We start from the raw sequence: 19753 nt of genomic DNA, 5'->3' as shown, positions 1-19753 counted from the left end.
TCCTCGTGACTTGAAGGGTCATGAGGACTCGAAACGTCAACTCTTTTCTTCTCCGCCGATGCTGCCAGAGCTGCTGAGTTTTTCCAGGTAATTCTGTTTTTGTTTTGGATTTCCAGCATCCGCAGTAGTTTTTTGTTTTTATCTCTATGAAATTGGTAACCTGGAGGTAGGTCATTCTCCTCACCCTATTTTGCATGAACTTAGAAATGTAACAATTGACACATTTTCACTACAAACAGGAACCCCTGCACAAAGCTTAATATTCTGGGACTAATAAGTATTTGCATGATTGAACACATACGTTAAGTGTGTTACTCACAAATTTAGAATTAGTTACAAGAGGACTTCCTGCTTTGTGTAGGAAATGGTGGAAACAAACATTGTAGCCTCAGCTCATTTGCCTCTCAACAAAAGGCTGCAGTGGAATGACCTAGTTGTCAACCCCCAGATGGGTTCACACAGTTTCCTGTCTGATAACATTATTCAGCTCACCAAAAATGAAGATCATGATTAGTGTGTTGGCAAAGCCACAATTATAATTCAGTTTTAACTGGTTTCAAGCTGGAAATAGTACTTTTTGCTCTGTACCAAAAAGAAGCTGGCATGTATTGAGTTTATTTGCCCTGCTCTACTACAGAGAAAATATCTTCTTGATGTTTTTAGTCATTTAAGGTACAGTATTGCAAGTTTGAAAGAAATGAATTTGATTTTGTTTCAAACTATAGTAGGAAATGTAGTTCTTCATTTGGGGGGAAAAAAAGTCAATGCCACTCTTCCTGTATGATTCATGCTACCAATAATATGGAACTAGACAAGGATTGATTTAATCACGCTGGTGCTGAAATGAGCAGATCAGCAAGTACATTAGGAATGCTTCCTGATTAAATGCAATGCCATTGTTCCTGTTCAGACTGAAGATTCTCTCTTTTTTTGTTGGCACTAAATATATGTAGTAGCACTCTCTGTAATGCAAAGATGATTTCAGATTACTTTTCCTTGTCTACCTACCCCATAAAGATTGTTGCAAAATGTAATCTCCCTGAAGATGGGATATAAAGCAAATGCACATTCATGAGACATGCCAGATGCTGACTTATTCATTTTCCTGGCCCTAACCGCATCCTCTTCATTATGGATGTCCAATCCCTCTACACTCCCCACTATCAGGATAGCCTGAGGGCTCTCTCCTCCTTCCCTGAACCGCCACCCTACTCCACCTGGCTGAACTTGTTCTCTCATTTAACAATTTCTCCTTTAACTTGTCTCACTTCCTCCAAACAAAAGGTGTGGCTACAGGTACCCGCATGGGCCCTTGTTATGCCTGTCTTTTTGTGGGGGTACGTGAAACGTTCCTTGTTCCAGTCTTACTCAGGCCCCCTCCCACAACTCTCTCTTCTGGTACATCGATGACTGTATCAGTGCCGCTTCCTGCTTTCATCCAGAAGTGGAAAAAATCATCAATTTTCCTTCCAACTTCCATCCTTCGCTTACCTTCACGTGGTCCGTTTCTGACACCTTCCTTCCCTTCCCTTCCTTGGCTCCTCTGTCTCCATTTCTGGGGATAGACTGTCTACTAATATCCACTACAAGCTAACTGACTCCCACAGCTACCTCGACTCACACCTCACTTCCAGCAAGGATTCCATTCCATTCTCTCAGTTTCTCCATCCCCATCACTCCTGTTCTGATGCCTCCTTCCACATTTGCGCTTCCGACATGCCCTCCTTTTCCCTCAAACAAGTATTCCCCCTCCCTCACCCACTGTGATTGACAGGGCCCTAAACCCTGTCCAACCCATTTCCCACACTTCTGCCCTCATCCCTTCCCACCTCTCCAAAAACCATGCTGGGGCTCCATTTCGCCTCACTTTCCAATCCAGCAGCATTCAAAGGATCATCCTCCGCCATTTCCGCCAACTTCCACATGATGCCATCACCAAACATATCTTCCCTTCCCCTTCTCTGTCGGCATTCCGAGAGGATTGTTCGCTGCACGACAAGCTGATCCACTCTATCACCCCAACACCTCATCCCCTTCCCACGGCACCTTTCCCATGGCACCTTTCCATGCAGTCGCAGGAGGAGTAACACCTGACTGTTTATCTCCTCCCTCCTCATTGTCCAAGGTCCCAAACACTCCTTCCAGGTGAAGCAGTGATTTATTTGTACCTATTTCAATTTAGTGTATTGCATTCGCCACTCACAATGCAGAATCCTCTACATTGGGGGAGACCAAACAAAGACTGGGTGACCACTTTGCAGAACAACTTCACTTAGTCCGCAATCATCACCCTGACCTCCCAATTGCTTGCCATTTCAGTTCAGCACCTTGCTCTCATGCTCACAATTCTCTCCTTGGCCGGCTGCAATGTTCCAATGAAGCCTAATACAAGTTTGAGGACCTCATTTTGTGATTAGGCACTTTACAATACTCAACATTGAGTTCAACAATATCAAACCATGAACTTTGCCCTCCATTTTGTATTTTTTCCCCCCATGCCAATCTGTATCTTGTTCTCATGCTTTGCTTTCAGACAGCTCTGACCTTTATTCTGCTATTAACACCTACTCTGGACTAATGCTTTGTTTTTTTACTACTACCGTTAACACTCTTTGCCTTTTGTTCCATGACATCTTTGTTATTTAATCTCCCCTGCCCTCTAACCTATCCCTGACTTCTCTTATCTCCACCTAACCCTCCCCACCTTGCCTTTTCAATAGCATAAAACCCATCACATCTCCACCTCTCTTCATTTCCAAAGAAGTCGTCTTGGAGTTGAAGCGTTAACTATGTTTCTCTTTTCGCAGATGCTGCCAGACTTGAGTTTTTCCTGCATTTTCTTCACTTCAGACCTCCAGCATCCACAGCATTTTGCTTTCATGCTAACTTACTCCGTTTCTTTCACCATCACACGATCCTCCTGGTGGTGCCACCACAGATACCATGGTGTTGGTTTGCAAGAAAAATGCTAGGCTCATTTCGACCTGATTTCAAGTTGTTGACTGTTTGTGTAATTTTCAGGGTGACCAGCCCAGGGAGGTACCTTACGGATTGTATTTTGGCTGGTTGTTCCACATCAAGTACTACATCTCCTTGGGATGGCTTTTGTCCCAAATTTCCAGGGTAGTGATGTTGGAAGACTGCTGGGAGTCTCCTCTTGCTACTGCCTCTGCCTCTTTGACTCCTTTGTGCAGGTGCACTGGTTCTGCCGTAGACCGAGAGGAAGAGGGTGGGAAGAGGACTGCAAACGACAGCAGATAATTGGGATTGCATCTTACTGACCAATAGAGGGAGGCCTGCCATTCCCCCTCTCAAATCTGACCACCCCTCCTCCCCACTCCCTGTCCCAGCTCCCTTGCATGGTCCAAGGGCTTCCTTTTTTCCCTTGGCAGCTGGCCACCCTGATTATTTTCCTGACAGAAATTTTTACCTTTTGTGAAGGGTCGGGGAGGGGGGCAGGGGTGGCGATATGGTCCTTTATTGTGATGTGCTCCAGAATGATGACAATGACACTGCAGATCTGTACCAACAGAACATGCAGTTTAAAACAAATGTTTGCAATTACATAACCTTTTTCAATACCAAACAACTTCACATGATGCACAGTTCTGGCCTCCATATTACTGAAGGGTCTTGAGACATTGGAGAAGGTGCAAAGATGAAATTACAAGGATGATGCCAGAACTAAGGAGTTGTACCATCATGGAAAATGGAACAGGCTGGGGCTCTTTCTTCTAGAAAAGAGGTGGAGGATGATCTGATAGAGGTCTTAAAATTGTGCAGGAGTTTGATAGGGTAGATGAGAGAAGATAAACCCGCTTGTGGGAGAGCCCAAAACTAGGGATCATAAGATAGTCACTAATTAATCCAATAAGTAATTCATAAGAAACTTGTTTACTCAGAGTGCTTAGAATGTGGAACTTTCTACTACAATGAGTAGTTGAGGTGAATAGTGGGGATAACAGTTTTAAGATGGAGCTTAGTAAGCACACAAGGGAGGAAGGTGCAGAAAGATATGATGATAGGTTGAGATAAATTTAGGGTGGGAGGAGTCTTATGTTGAGTGGAAACACCAGCATCGGCCAGTTGAGTGCAATAACACATTTGTGATGTACATTGTCACGAATATAAAATGGACATCAAGAAGAATTAGGGGAGGTGACAGATTGCACAGTAAAAAAGATGGATTTTGAGGAAGCTGTTGAAGGGGGAGAGGAAAGAGATTTAGTGAGTGTTCTCGAAGTTAGAACTGAGATGGTAACTACGGTTGAAACATTGAGGGAGGGTGCAAAGGAGATCAGACTATGGAGAGGTAGATAAACAGTAGCTTTTGCTCCTGTTATGACACAGTTTGTAAAGGCTGAGTTATTTAAAATCCCAGAGGGAAACTTTAAACAACTGTCTTAACCTATATTTTCAATTAGTATGTTTTGAGTTGCAGCTCTAAATTCAGGAATAAGACCACCAGTTCTCGAAAGGTTTTTATATCAAACTAAATGAAATATTTATTAATTTACAACAAATTAAACACATACACATGGCTACAAATTACTACTATCATAACTTTTTTAACGAATTCCCAAATTAATCTCCACCTAAGGCAATAATAGCCAATAGACTTAAACAGACACAAAAACAGAAAATGCTGGAAAAATCTCAGCAGGTCTAACCAGATCTGTGGAGAGAAAAACAGAGTTAATGTTTTGAGTCCATATGACTCTTCAGACCTTTGAAGAAGAGTCATACGGACTCGAAATGTTAACTCTGTTTTTCTCTCCGCAGATGCTGTTAGACCTGTTGAGTTTTTTCAGCATTTTCTGTTTTTGTTTCAGATTTCCAGCATCCGCAGTATTTTGCTTTTAGAAGTAAGCAGACACCAGGCAAAGCATTTTCCCCTTACAAATTCAAAATGAGGTTCCTTTCAATTTGGCTCCTTTGTAGACAGTTGTCGGATTACAGGCTTAGATCTTACATGCCTCTGACCTGCACACACACACTCCTTTCTGTTATACCCAGCCTTTCTCTCTCAATGTAAATTCTCATTGTATCACCAGGTCCGTTGAACCCCTTTCATAGTACTAATTTTATTAGTAAATTAAACATTGCTTGGTGTCTCCTAGCTAGGTGCAAGGTTTCACTCCCACTCATGAATGCTCTATTCAACAAAATGCAAATGCACCTTTTACCTTACTGTTTACATCTTAAAACTACTATACATCAAAGCACCCAGACTAGCTGGCTTTAATCCAATTAATGCACACACAGACTAAACCTCTATTTAAAAAAAAATCCAATAACATTATGTACATTAATATCTCATCCTGACAGTGCCACAATCTCCATCCCCTTCTGGAATCACTGTCTCAGGTTGAATCAGACTGTTGACGACTTCCACCTTCAATTTTATTCTGAACTGAACTTCAGTCCCATATCCTTTCCAGCACAAAGTCCACCTACTTTCACCCCAGGCTATTTCTGCTCCTGCCTCAGCCCACCTGCTGCTGAAGCCCTCATTCGTACTTTTACTGCCTCCAGTGTCAACCATTGTTCTCCTGGCTGGAACTGATGTAATTCCACCAATTAATGCAGTCAGTGTCCTCCCTAACCACCGGTTCCATTTGCTGCAGTGCTGTCCCAATATATTGTCTTCCCACCTCTCACCTGTATCCTATCCCTCCCGGTTCAAACTGGCTCTGTTTTCCTTCCCCACTTCTTGCTGCTGCAGAAATGAAATGCCACAATGGATGATAGTTTTACGAACAACCTTTGATCTGGAGAATTCTACCCAGAATAGCATTTTCTTCCAAAAACAGCAGAAGCTTACAATGGACAGGGGTGAATGGTGGGGAGGTAAGCTCATTTTCAGTGTAGTAGGGAGTCAAAAGTGAGTGCTACACCCAAAAAGGCAGTGGAATGTAAAATTACACATTCAGCTAATTTAGGGAATGAACTGGGACCTTCAGATCTGTATTGCATTGCATCATGAGAAAGACACTGAGGCAGTTTTGACTTTACTTTCAATGTTTTATGGACTATTAGTTTCATATTCACATGAATGCGACCAGTGCCAGTTTAACTTCATATGGAACAAAGTTAACTGTTCTTGTAGCTGAAGAACTCTTGTGACCTCTGGTTTATACTGGGATGTCTCTGATAAATCAGGGCAAACAGGATCTACCTGGGTACCTATGATTCTAATATGAAACCCAATGAGTAATGTGTACTTCAGTTAATATTGTGTCCAAAACAGAAACATCTCCATGGAAAAACTCATTATTATGTTTGGGAGCAGTGTTTACACAAATTATACAAATTGGGATACTTCAATCTGAGGTGCAACTGCTAAAATGAAGCAACAGATTGTTAAATGTATGAATTTTAAAGGGGGTGCAGGAGCAGACCTGGCTGCATATGTGCAAAAGTCATTGAAGGTGGCCAGGCAGGTTGAGAGAGCAGTTAATAAAGCATACAGTATTCTAGGTTTTATCAACATGGGCATAGTGTATAAGAGCAAGGAGGTTATGTTAAACTTGTATAAAACACTAGTTCAGCCTCAACTGGAGTATTGCATTCAGTTCTGAGTACCGCATTTAAGAAAGATGCAAAGGCATTGGAGAGAGTGCAGAAAAGAATTGAGTGGTTCTAGGGATGAGGAATTTCAGTTATGTAGATTTGAGAAGTTGGGACTGATTTCCTTTGAGAAGAGAAGATTGAGAGGAGATTTGATAGAGGTATACAATATCATGAGGGATCCGGACAGAGTAGTTAGGGAGAAACTGTTCCAAGGGGCGAAGGATCGAGAAGGAGACGGTGCAGATTTATGGTAATAGACAAACGAAGCATTGGAGACAGGAGGAGAAACTTTTTCGCACACCAAGTGGTTAAGATCTAGAATGCGCTGTCTGAGAATGTGGTGGAGGCAGGTTCAATCAAGGCATTCAAGAGGGAATTGAATTATTCTCTGAAAAGGAAGGATGTGCAGGGCTACGGGGAGAAGGCAGGGGAATGGCACTAGGTGAATTGCTAATTCAGAGAACCAGTGCAGACACGGGCCAAATGGCGGCCTCCTGTGCTGTAACAATTGTGATTCTGTGAATTGATGATTACTGGATTGAAGGATGAGATACCTATGCTTGTGTGATAATGCTGGAAGAATAATAGTCCATAACGAAGAGAAATAAAGAAAAAGACAAGGGCAATAAAGTCACTTTTTCACCATAGGCATAATCATACCCCATCAGGCTTGTGAAGATTATGCTTTTTGTAATGTTTAATGTGATCCCACTCTTAGCTGCAGCGCAGAACTCATTTTCACATTAGCCACCTACCACATGGGGGGGATAAGATTGATGCTAAATAGGGAACAAATGACAGTATTAGGCACATGAACTTCCCTGTTTCTTGCTACTTTCATCCCTTATTAAGTAGTATTTGGTGGTTTAGAATTTCTTTCTTTGAAACAGTTCGATTTGAGTGCTGTAGGGAAACTCTCGCACCGAAGGAGTTTATTTTATGCACCGAGCACTCTTCCAATATCTATTTCCTAGCACTAATTTACTTGGTATCATTTCACCTGCAGAGTATGGTTTCCACTTGCTGATAACAGCTATTAACTACTCTGGAAAGTCCATTACCAGCCATGTGTCATTGGCAATCTTGCACAGCTCTCTGCTGCTGTCTGAAGTACACGGGGAAAGTAGAAATGTCAACATTGGGATTATTCAATTATGAGAGTTTCTGAAGAGTAGGCTTTTTCCAACAATCAAAGGGGAGGCTTTTGTGTTAATTAGCATCCTACACTGAGAAGCAAATCGATATTAAAAGCTGTTGGAGCTGACGAGTGACACAAATCCCATGGCTTTTCATTGTATTAAACTTGCAGTATCCATCTTCAAATATTTCAAAATGTACAGCCCAGTCACCGGTTAGTTTCAGACAGGTGCCAATTTCAGACAAAGCCGAAAGTAAATAGAGATGCACGGATTTCCAAATGGATAAGATTATGCCAGATTGGGATGGGGAGTGGGTGGATGCGGAGGAGAAATAGGGCAACAGGGAAATCTGAGTGAAATCTGGGCGGCGTCATCAAGCACTGTGTTAGTGTGAGTTGAAGTTCCCACGTTGTTGAAAGGTCTTATTAAAATGGAAAATATATTGAGATTTGTATTATGAGCTTGAAATTAACAAAGTAAATGTAATGCAATGCCAGGAGTTGAAAATCAGAGGAATGTTTGACTTCCGGTTTGACCAGCAGGAGTTAAATTAAAGAGAAACATTCAAATCTCTGTGAACCCACTCACTGCCCCAATCTGGTTTAATACAATGAAGAGCCATGTGATGTTTATCACTCATCAGCTCCAACAGCTTTTGATATCAATTTACTTCTCCGTGCAGGATGTTCATTGATGCAAAAAAATCTGCCCTTCAATTTTGGATATAACAGCAGTGTTACTTCTGAAGCAAATACAAATAGGAAGAATAAGCATGCCTCTTCATTTACAGGCAATCTCACAGAGCTTTGAGTTAGGAGAGGGGAGTGCGGAGTGGAGAAGGTTTGGAGTGGACCAAAATGTCCAATATTGCCCTTCTAGCTTAAACCATTCAACATTTGCTTGTTAATCTTTTAAGAGGGAGAGGCATTGTCTGACTGTTGCATGGAAAAATCTATGATCACTTGTCTAGTGTTAGTCAAAAACATTGGTTCGGTAGCTGCACAAAGTTTCCCTTGCTGCTGTTATGTCCCCCGCTCCATCTAACGTAATTTTGTCCATCTAGAAATGTGTGCATCCCTATTCACTTAAGGCTTTATTTGAACTAGGCACCTGTCAGACATTAACTAGAAGTTGTGCTTTACGTTTTCAAATATTTGATGAGAAAAACTGTAGGTTTAATACACCAAAGAGCATGTGATTCATATCACTTGTCACAAGACTGAAGAAGAGGAGTGGCGCTGCTTGTCTAGAGCCTTGTATTCTGTTGCACTATTTATAAATTGCCTTGTCATAAAAATGTTACAAAATACAAGTAAAACAGAGCTGCTTTTCATTGGCACAATGCAACCTTTTCAAGAGTTTTTTTTCAACTACACCTCCAGGCCAAATGTTCAGAATAGCATCAACTTTGTTAAAAGATCTGCTGATTATGGTGTGACCTGTCTGGGAGTAGTTTATCTTTTCTTAATCACTGTAGTTCTGTTTGCTGCAGTCTTTCTAGATTTGAAAACTTTCCCTTCTAATTTACTGAAAAACCTAATCTAAGCCCAGACTGACAGTCTATAAAAAGAGTTTTGCAGTAAATATCTAGTGCTTGGCTGCTGTCATGTCTTGGGCAGAGATGGTCATTCAACTTCCCTGAAGATTATGTTACATTTGTGTATGCAGAAGAAAAATTAACTGTAGCCTAAATGGAAGTGATTACTTGCGTAATACTTTGAATGTTTGTTGTTGCCTTAAATGAATGACCTCCATGCATTGGGGTGAGGTTTAATGAGTTCTTTGGACATGAAATCAAACATTGCTTGAATTTTGAGGGCAGTGTTTTAAATTGTTGTCCACGTCTTCAGATGGGTATTGTTTTTATTTGAAAGTGAGAGGATGTTCTAATTATAAGATTGTTGAGATGGACTTAAGGAATATTTTCTGTCAAAAAGTGAAAGTTTTGCATTCGGTATAACCAAAAAGAAGTAGTCAAAAGCTTTGTGTTTAGTTAGCAGAATGCATTCTTGGGTCTAATGCTCTGTTTATAAATTCATATAAATTATTTACACATTTTTTGTGTTTTGTGTGCCCAAAATCAGAAACATATGCACTAAGATTTGAACTCACATTTCTTCTTGTGTCCTAACATAAAAGTTTGCCTTTGAACCCAAACAAGCCCTCATTCCTTTTGAATTGAAACGTAAGCTTATGTGCAAAGTAATTTTTGATTATGGGTGGTTTGTCAAATAATGGTTTACACAAAGCAAACAGTGTGAATAAACTAAGTAATTCCTAACCTCTACTGAAATTGGCTGAAAATAACATTTGACCAACCTAGGATTCAGGCTGAAAATTGCAAATCAGTTTTAATTAAGGAACAGATAAAAGGTAGAAGCAGAATGGATCAATTGACAGAATCAATATAGTACTTTAACTCAGATTTAAAATTGAAGTCCTGATTAGGTAGTAATTTTCATAACCTTAGTCCATGGCTGGGATTTTCCGGCCCCACTGTGAGGGGACTGGCCACAGGGGACGTGAGGGGACAACCGTAAGTTCATTCGCTTCTGCAGGACTGGATGTTCCTGGCAACGGGCGGAGCCAGAAAACTCCACCCCATATATCCATGAACAAAAGCGCTTTGATTTGAGAAAGATGAATTTGTTTGTCACCAGCCCATATAAAATGAGTGCAATAAGGTAACTAAAGAATATATTTACCTACAAAAAGGCAAAATACCGTGCACTCTGAAATAGAGAGAAAATGCTGGAAGCACTCAGTGGAGAGAGAAACAATGTTTCAAGCTGGTGCCTTTAAATCTACCGACTTAAGTAGAAACTTCTTTTCCTTGATCCTGTGATAAAATATGATGCTCACTGCTCAGTTAATCAAAGCTAACCCACTGTGCAGCACATGTTGCAGTGAAAACCTCCACATCAAGCCAGACTTTTCAACAGTAACAAGGGGGCAGCTCTAATACCTAACTGAGATAATGGGCTGGATTTTTGCAGTCATGGAGACTCCATTGACCTTAAAAATGGTGGGTGGGACCCGTACTTGAAAGTCGCCCCTCCCCACCCATTTCTGACAGTTCCTAATTTCGCCAGGGGTGGTGGGAGGGAACCAGGGCAGGATGTGACTTCCACGTGTAGGAAACCCGAACTCAGCAGGGCGATTTGAACTTGGTGTTGAGTTCAAACAGGCCACATTTTCGCTGGAGCCAGTGCCTTATCCTACAATGTAGGTGCTATGAATCTTTAGAGAGACCTTAAATGCTCATGAAGGGCAGATAAGGTCTGTAGATCTGTCAATCTGTCAAGTTATTTAAATGGCCAGCCTTTTAAAAGTTGGAAAAAAACCTATATCTGTGAGAAAAAAAAAACTGTTCTAGCAGTTTCAATAACTGTTGACATAACCCTAAGTGCTATCATTATAACATTATTAGTGATTGGCTGCTTTTCACAACCTACCATTATCACAGCAGAAGGGTTGACAGCTCAAAGAAGTTATTAAAGGATTAGTTGACTTTGTGGGGTTATGAATATAAATGTTCATTTTAAAAGGATTAAGTACTTGAGGGGACTTAAATGTATTGAATGGGTTCCATGAATGGAAGTTTTTTTTATATATCGTGAACTCTGGAATAGGTATTTAGAACTTTGTTTTATTTAATCTCAGCATGGCTCCTGAGGTCAGCCTGTGATGGATACTGGGTGAGTTGGCCAGGTGAGTAAGGGCATAGGGCAGTAGATGGGCACGAATTGGCACAAACTTGAGATAGAGGCTGTAAGGGGGCCAGAGAATGGGTGGGGTCATAAGATGACACTAAGGGATAAATTTTCACTCAGTCGGGATGACTTGGGAGCCCTTTGAAAATGGCAGCCGGGATTCTCGACCGCATTCCCAGGGTTTCTGATTTTCAGGAGTGCCTTTTAAGGGTACGGGCTGGTTTGGGTTACCAGCCAGTACCCTGCATTAACAACGTGGTTGGCTTCATTGTGGGGATAGGCATGTTCTGGTCCTCCGTAGTTTTCATGGAGTTGGGCCAGCTTCTTAAAGAATCGTAGTTCATAGCACCTTGAGAAGTATCATGAACCATTGTCTGCATGTCAAAAATGCATAAAGGCTTGACTGAGAGCCCAGGTATCCATTGCTCTGATAAAACACCTGAGCCCCAGGGAAAACATTGCTTGATTGCTGACCTATGCTGTTACTTTCACAATGTTTATTTACACAAGATAAAGAGGTTTCAAGTGCTTGTAGCTTCTGTTATTGATACTTTAAAAGATCTGGATGATGACACTTTTATTGGACTAGTAAAAAGGAGTTTTTTTTACAAAAGTGGGAAGTTATCAATTAATGTTTTTAAAGCTTTTTTTACACATCCTACTGTCACTATAGGGTTCATTGATTCTATGCAGTGTAAAGTGGGTGAAGGGGCATGGAAGTGCCGTAGCTTGGCATGGGAGGCATGAGGGGCCATAGGGAGTGGGTGAGGGGCATAAGGTGGCATGGAGGGGGCAGTGAGGGGGTGGGTGTGAGGGAAGAGGGCTGGAGGGCCTTTCTGCTTTCATTATAACTGGGAGAAAGTCCCACAGCACCAAGGTGTGCATTTTAAAATAGCCTGCCTGCGCACCCAACAGCTCCTGTGGCTGCCTCTGAACTTTTTCCTGGGTCGGCTGGCTTGACTGCAGACCCCAACCGCCCTGCCTCCCCGCCACCTGCCCACAATGAAAATTCTGTCTTTGCCAGCATTTTTCTCTGAGTTGGGTGGCCCGGGTTGGGAATTTTCCTGAATGTAGAAACCTCCACAAAGGATGAAATGCGGCCCTACGTTGGCCAATGGGCTATAAGGGGCAATGGGGATAGGTGGGAGTCATGGGTTGGCATAGAGGGTATGAGAGGCCATTGGGGGGGTGGAAGGGTCATGGCATGGGTGTGATGGCTAATGTTTAACAAAACAACTGAAGTTGCAGAGAACAGAGGCGGAGCCTTTTAAACAGCCCACCTTGGCACTCAGCAGCCCCTGTGGCCGCCTCTGACCTGTATCCAATGTATACAGGTGCTATTCATCCAGGTGAGTAATATTTGAAACTTCTATCACCATGGGGAGCTTGACATGCACTATCATTTCTTCTGCCGTAGGGCTAGCTCGATAGGTCTTATTAAGTAATCACATTATGTTTGCCTACAAGCACTCAGCATCAAGAGGATGAGTCATTTCCTTTTGGGAACTACAGCTGGCCTTTGTGAAGTGTTCCCAGAAATACTTTCCCACCGGACAGACATAGCAGACACTTTTAACCTTGTTATAATACTAATAAGCTATAAGTTTTCAATTAATCAATCTACGGTGCAGCTATGTATAATATGCACCATAATGGATTCTTTGGTTCTGGCACGCAGGGGTCAGATAATTCAAGAAAATCTATGAAGTCACACACCTGGGTGGCAAAATATGAACTTGTGGTCTGAGTGAGTTTTTCAATGAAATTATCAACAGGAGTGTTACCCAACCAGTGTTCAATCATCATTGCCACTTTTGGGTCAAAATCAATACAAATGTGTTAAATGATCATTACAATTTTGTACAGAATTATAGAGGGATCTAATTGTTGCAATTTGAACTTCTTCCCAAGACTTGTGCTCCTGGCAAAAAAGCATTTTCCCATTAGCAGCTCTGTGTTTCCCAGGAACTAAAATTGAACTCTTGTATGTGACATAATTGGATAGAGGGTAGGAAGATTAACAATTACCTTTTCTTATGTGCTAAGCACCAGACTCCACATGGGTTCCCACAATCTCTCCTGTACAGTCCAAAGGACAGTAAATAATCCATTATCAGTTTGTTACTTTCCGGGTAACCTAATAGTTGAATTTATTTTGAAATGAGGTAATTACACAGGACCAGAAACAAACAGCAACAAACATGTATTATAATATTTGAATTGGTATATAAATTGCTTCTTCACAATAAATAGTCCTGTATCTTAAGGACTACTTTCAGTAATTTTTGAACTGAATCGCTGATGAATCTTGGCAAAGCACCCAGTCCCTATTCCATATGCCACGTGTGAAAACAGGCAGTCAAAATGGAGGGCTAAAAATCGTAGGACTATTCTCTAGACATTTTTCTTTCTTTGATTTGGAGTGCAGATTCTTTCTGAGTAAACAGTTGCGATGGTTACAGGTGAGAGAACTATCTTCGTTTTGATGTATTGCTCAGTGGAAACTCCCATTTTCGTATACAAGACAATTAACTGATGAAAATGTTCAATAATGTTACTAAGGGGAGCTGGTGAGGCCAAATGACGCTAACCCCTCCCATCTGCCACCTCTTAACCTCAGTCACAGCAAACTGAATTTGATTTCAAAATGCATTATTCTGGACTATCTGATGTTGTATTAAAATGGTATATATGAACTGTCCTGTTTGAGGATGACTGAGCTCTGCTGCTGTAGTGACTAATTTAGTACCAGTTTCTTGGAGTTTGAAATATAGTACATGTGAGCACATTTGGTAAGAGGTCTATCAGCCAAGCATGGCAAATAGGAAATAAAAGTTGGCTGGCTGTGCATATTGTATCAGTGTCTGAAAGTGAATGATAAAAGTGTGACTGTTCCTCAATGACCACAAAGGATCACATCCAAAATGCCAACATTTCTTAAGTACATTCCTAATGCATTTTGTTTCTATTGCAGGTTTTGAGCATTTATATTTAGTGTCTGAAATTAAGGGGGCACTGAAAAACGATCAAGCTCAGAAGCTTGTATCTTTAACAGTGAACTTATATTTATCATTGAAATCAATCCTGGAATATATCAATGCTTTTTCAGTTGACTTCTAATTGTTTCTAATGTGCACAAGTCAGAGTGCATATTTGATACAAAAACAATAATTGGAATATTGGACATAAATCAGTGTTAACTTTCTCAGAAGTTTCATATAATGCTGAAGCCTTTTCACAACATTTTGGCACAAATAGCTTTTTTTCTTAAAAAACCTTTACTTTCCTTCTCTATACACATTACAATATCTTATGCTGGGTCCATTTTGTGTCTCATATAATTGTCAAGAAAATTGATGTTTTGGAACTATTACTGTTACTAAACAAGCTAATGCAAATGTCTGGTGTGGTTGGTAACAGTTGTTCTCTATCACACAATTGTTAAGTCAAACTAATTTTTAAAAAATGGGCTGCATTTTCCTATACCAACATTGACACTAGCAATGTCGGATGAAGGGTGTTCGAGCAAAATAGATTTTGTCAGACTACCGCCCCCATTCCCACTGTGGGAAACTGATGTACGTCAGGACAGAGTCTCAGCTCTGCCAATTTGCCCTTCGGGCGCACCTTCCATTAGTACAAATATACAAAAATAAAGTAGAGATGACACCAGGTAACTTTGCCAAGGATCTGAAAGCAGATTATACATTTCAGACAAATAATCCAAAGAAATTTTGAACTTTTGTGTAAATAGAAAAATCTTTCTTTTGCCACCACTGCCAGTTTTATTCTCTATTACTTGAAGATACTTGCTCATGCAGAAGCGCAGCTGGCCACCTGCAAGTATCTCATCCAAGTGGCTGTTCCATCTGAGCCTACAGAATGCGACTGATGTTAAATTTAGGTATGCAATGAGTTTGAGATTGGACTTCGTTGCCCCCATTTTATGACCAGATCAATTTCAGGGACCGATGTTCTGTGCTCCAAGGAAGCCTGCACTACCTCTAACCTGAAATTGGGTCAGGCCATTTTTTAGGATTCCTTGCAAATTGCCCCAGACAGATATTTAGGCCCATTACAAATGTAAATACAGGGCCTAATCCTTGTTTCATGCCTCCTTACATGAATAGGGTATCATGGAGCAGGTGCGGGACCTGCTGCACTCCAATTTCACTCCCCACCACAACTGCTGCTACTACCACATGTTAGGTTGGATGCCATGTCTAATGTTCTGAACAAAAACAGCTTGATCCGATTGATCAGATGGCTGATTATATCAGTTATATTCCTGGTGTTTCAGATATGATGTATGAAGGACTTTTTTTGTATTTGTTCATTACTTTGAATATAAGTCAGAAGTACAGGATTGATTGAATTTAGTGAAAAAAAATGGTATATGTACTAACAAAACTTTTATGTGTATTCAATCCTTCCAGAGGCCAGTAAATTGGTTATGTCCTATGTTGCTGCTGTTTGTGGCAAGGGAGCAGAGGTCAATCAAGTTAAGGAGCAGCTGCTGCAGTCAAACCCTGTGCTTGAGGGTAAGTTTAAGAATATTTAGTATGTCACCTTGCTTTCTAATAGGGGTAGTGGTGTTCTTGTGCTTAAACTAAAGCATGTTGAGGTCCAAATTTGTTTTAACATTCAGTTCCATTCTTTTAAGGTCGTGCATGTAAGAATTATCTTATGGGGTTAATACATAGGAAAGGCGCTGAAGTCCATTCATGAGAAACTATCCACCATCATGTAGCACCTGAGACATCTTCCTGAAATTACTCTGGGTCATTCACAGTCTTAAGTGATTATGCAGGAGTCTGGTATATCAAATAGGGTAGTCTGTGGTCTGGAAGCAGCTTGCTGCATAGGAACCACATGTAGTGGGAAGTGATCAATTGGGAAGCGAATTTCACTGGATAATCTTGAGGGTCCCAGGCTTAACTAAAAAAAAAGTCCACCCCCACCGCCTCGGACCCACAACCCAGGAAAACTGAGGCAGATTGTAGACACCAACTGTTGCACTGGCGATGATCAGTTGCATCTGCATAAACTGGCGATCAGACTGAATTACAGGGCTATATGCTCAGTACATTGGATGATGCATTTACTCTTTGAAGTATCAAGAAAGTTTAAAATATATACAAATATATCTGTGTGTGTGTGTGTACATATACATACACACACGCGCACGCGTATACATGTATGTATTTAGTATTTCCTGCTTTCTGTTTGGTTACGTCTGCCTCCCCATCCCACTCACCTTCACTGTAGTGAACACACAATCTAATATTCTGCAGTACACTGGTATATTGACTCTTTGTTTCAGTACATCCATTTTTGTTCGCTGTCAGTGCCTGATAACTTCAGGCTACCTCTTGTCAGGCAGGTAAGAATACTCTAGTTCACACTCTAACTTCATTACCAAAGATCTATTCTTGCCTGTAAAGAGATTCACAATTCTCACTTTTTTTTTGAGGTGTCATAATTTCTTTCTACTTGGCCTACCTTGATCAAGGCTTCTGAAATTCATCAAGTAGAACTACGGGACTTAAATATCTCACTAGTAGAGCTTTCCAAACAAGCCACATTATTTCTCACACATCGTAGGAGTTGCTTTATAATGTAAGTCAAAGGCTGAGCATCATTTCATAGTTTAGGATGCCAGTTTTAACTTGGATTTTGATCTATAGAGGAAGACTTCTCATTTCTAGAATGCTCTAGATGCAGGAATACTGATTTATAGCACCATCACAGACTGAAGTGCAATAAACATCAACACTTAAGCATTTCTGTAGTGTAACTTGGTTATTACTGAACAAAACACTTAAGGTCAAGACCGCTAATTGCATTGTAGAAAAGTATCAAATCAAATCCAGCAATTCACAGTGCAATGCACTGTGTGACTCGGTAACTGAAAGAGCGACTGGTTCTTAGTGGTTTGTGTATGGATAGAATACTCATCCTGATCCCTGGAGTACAGACGTTTGTTTTTGTGGCTCATCCAGTTTTTTTTTTGTGGTTCTAATTTGTTGAAGAATGTGAAGTGCGCTTCCTGCTGATAAAATAGAAAAGGATTGAATTTATTATTTTTAAATCTCTGTATAAGAGAAGCAAAGAATTCCGGTTAATGCATTCTTCTTCCTTGTTTTCTTCCACTAGCCTTTGGAAATGCCAAAACCATGAGGAATGACAATTCTTCCAGATTCGTAAGTAGCTATTTTGTTTGACATTTCAGAGTTGTTCCTGTTAGCTTTTATATTAGAAAACTATGATTCAAGTTTTTAATATTAAAAAAGGTCTTGTTTCGATTTCTCATCAAATGATTGAGAACTATTTGAACCTCCAAAATAAAACATAGATATGCATAGTGCTTGAGTTAATTCTACTGCATGAGAAATGTTGTTCATAAAAGTGCAAGGCTGTGTCACATCATGTCACATTATCCTCTTCACCTTTTGGTTGCTTTGGCTTGTGACACATGAAAATTCCTTACAAACTTTGGCATTGTTTGATAACAGCACTGCTGTCTTTCAGAAGGCATGGGTTCAAACACCACCTTTTGTCATCTGTTACCTCCTGTGGGTTTCTCTCAGTCTGTTACCAATCTGTGGCTTTGTCATAAGCTTCTCTGAGTGATAAGGGGCTGAGTCAAAGGTTAAGAGACAAAAGTCACAAAGTAGGAATGTAACTGCACTGCCACAGCATCTCTTGAGAGAACCTGCATAAATTATGAACCTCTTTCAAATTATATGGACACTGTAAGCGGAGGTTAAAATCATGCTCGTTTATTTTGCAAGCAATTTTTTTTGGTTCAACAGAAAATGCCCTAATTGTAGAATGAAAGAGTACAGCTTAAGATTTTGTTAACCATATTTGGTAGAAAATGTAAATAGTGGTACATTTCTTTGTCCTCCATTGAGACACTGGTTATAGCTTCTTTAATTGTCCCTCTTACATCAATTTCATAACACATCCAATGGAATGTTTCAATTTCACAGGGAAAGTATATGGATATTGAGTTTGACTTCAAAGGTGACCCCCTTGGTGGCGTTATCAGCAACTGTAAGTATTGCACAGTGGTAAATAAGATGGTTTTGCAAAGACAAGGGGGAAGAAATGTATTTGCTACACAGATTATGTTGATTCCCCAGGGCAGGTAGCGCTGCAGACAACTACTTGCACAGCCCACATGATTTCTTCAGTGATGTCATTACAGAATACTGCACAGGTAGTGGGCTAGGCCCTTTCTGTTCCTGGGAATCAAGTTATGTCTCTGTAGCTAGAATTGGCACAATGGGAATTAATACTTTAAGCATTTGAGGTGGTATTAAACAGATGGAATTCAGGTGCTGTGAGATGCAGAGTTTTGATATACAATTAAAAGCTAACAAAAAATGCTGATCATTTAAAAATATCTTTACTAAGTGGTTTCAGCTCTTGGCACCGCTTCATGAACAATCTGTAACGAAATGTGGGATCATAGCTGTGTGTTTTGGGAATATAGTTCATATTCATAGGTATCACTCACTGAGGGAAGGATTTATTATATTCCCCCCAGTTCTCTTCCCTCTTCTGTGTTGTACAGTATCTGCTCTGAAACTTGAAGAGGTTTGGATGGATGGTTGCTGATTTGATTGTTCAAATGTTGTTGGTGCACTTTGCTCTGTGATGTCTTCTGTTACTTTGGCACCAAAGGTATGTCGAAAAACCTACTGTCACATACCCATCATGTTTCGAGCCCAAGTCACCTATCTGGCACTACCTTCCTGCTATCCTTAGCCTTTAGAGATGGTGATTTCTTGAGGTGGAGGGCAGGAGCAGCCATTCTGCTGTCTGTAAATCTAAAAATGATTTTCTTCAGGATGCCCAGCCTGTTGTCTCCTTTCTTACTGTAACAGCAGCATGAAAGGGCTGCTCAATTCCACCAGACTGCCTTTCTAAATGACATGGTGGGATTGATGACAACCTTCTGTCCATCCATGTCTAGAATGCAATGACCTATGTGAACACAAAGGTTCTCTTATATCAATAAGCATTAAAGTTTGAAACTGCTAGCACCATATGCTGGCCAATGCCAGTTTCCCTCACTTTAGTTTTGTGCCTGTTATCTGTGGGAGGACAAATGTGGAAATACACACGTATGAAAATGGCAGGCAGGAAAAGACCAGTTGGTCTATCAAGCCTGCCCCATAATCATTATGTCTGGAGGATTGTGACTAGACACTTACTGTACCCCTCTCCCCTGCCCCCAAACAGTCATGTGATCTCCTGGAGAAGGCAAAAATCCAAGGGGGGAAAAAAACCAGAGCCAATAAAGGAAAAAGAACTCTG

The 19753-nt window shown here is 40.7% G+C and overlaps 1 protein-coding gene across 3 annotated transcripts in view; it reads left to right on the top strand.

The window, feature by feature from the left end:
• myo1b (myosin IB) overlaps positions 1-19753 on the top strand; it is a 276216-nt gene that overhangs the window by 110744 nt on the left and 145719 nt on the right. For all 3 annotated transcript variants that reach the window (XM_078551859.1, XM_078551858.1, XM_078551857.1), the window contains exons 5-7: positions 15862-15966; positions 17582-17628; positions 18421-18484. In XM_078551859.1, the coding sequence (XP_078407985.1) occupies positions 15862-15966; positions 17582-17628; positions 18421-18484 (216 nt within the window). The remainder of the gene's footprint in view (positions 1-15861; positions 15967-17581; positions 17629-18420; positions 18485-19753) is intronic.

The sequence above is a fragment of the Cetorhinus maximus genome, chromosome 11, assembly GCF_964194155.1.
Source record: "Cetorhinus maximus chromosome 11, sCetMax3.hap1.1, whole genome shotgun sequence".
NCBI lineage: Eukaryota > Metazoa > Chordata > Chondrichthyes > Lamniformes > Cetorhinidae > Cetorhinus > Cetorhinus maximus.
This window is presented reverse-complemented; position numbering and strand designations above follow the sequence as displayed.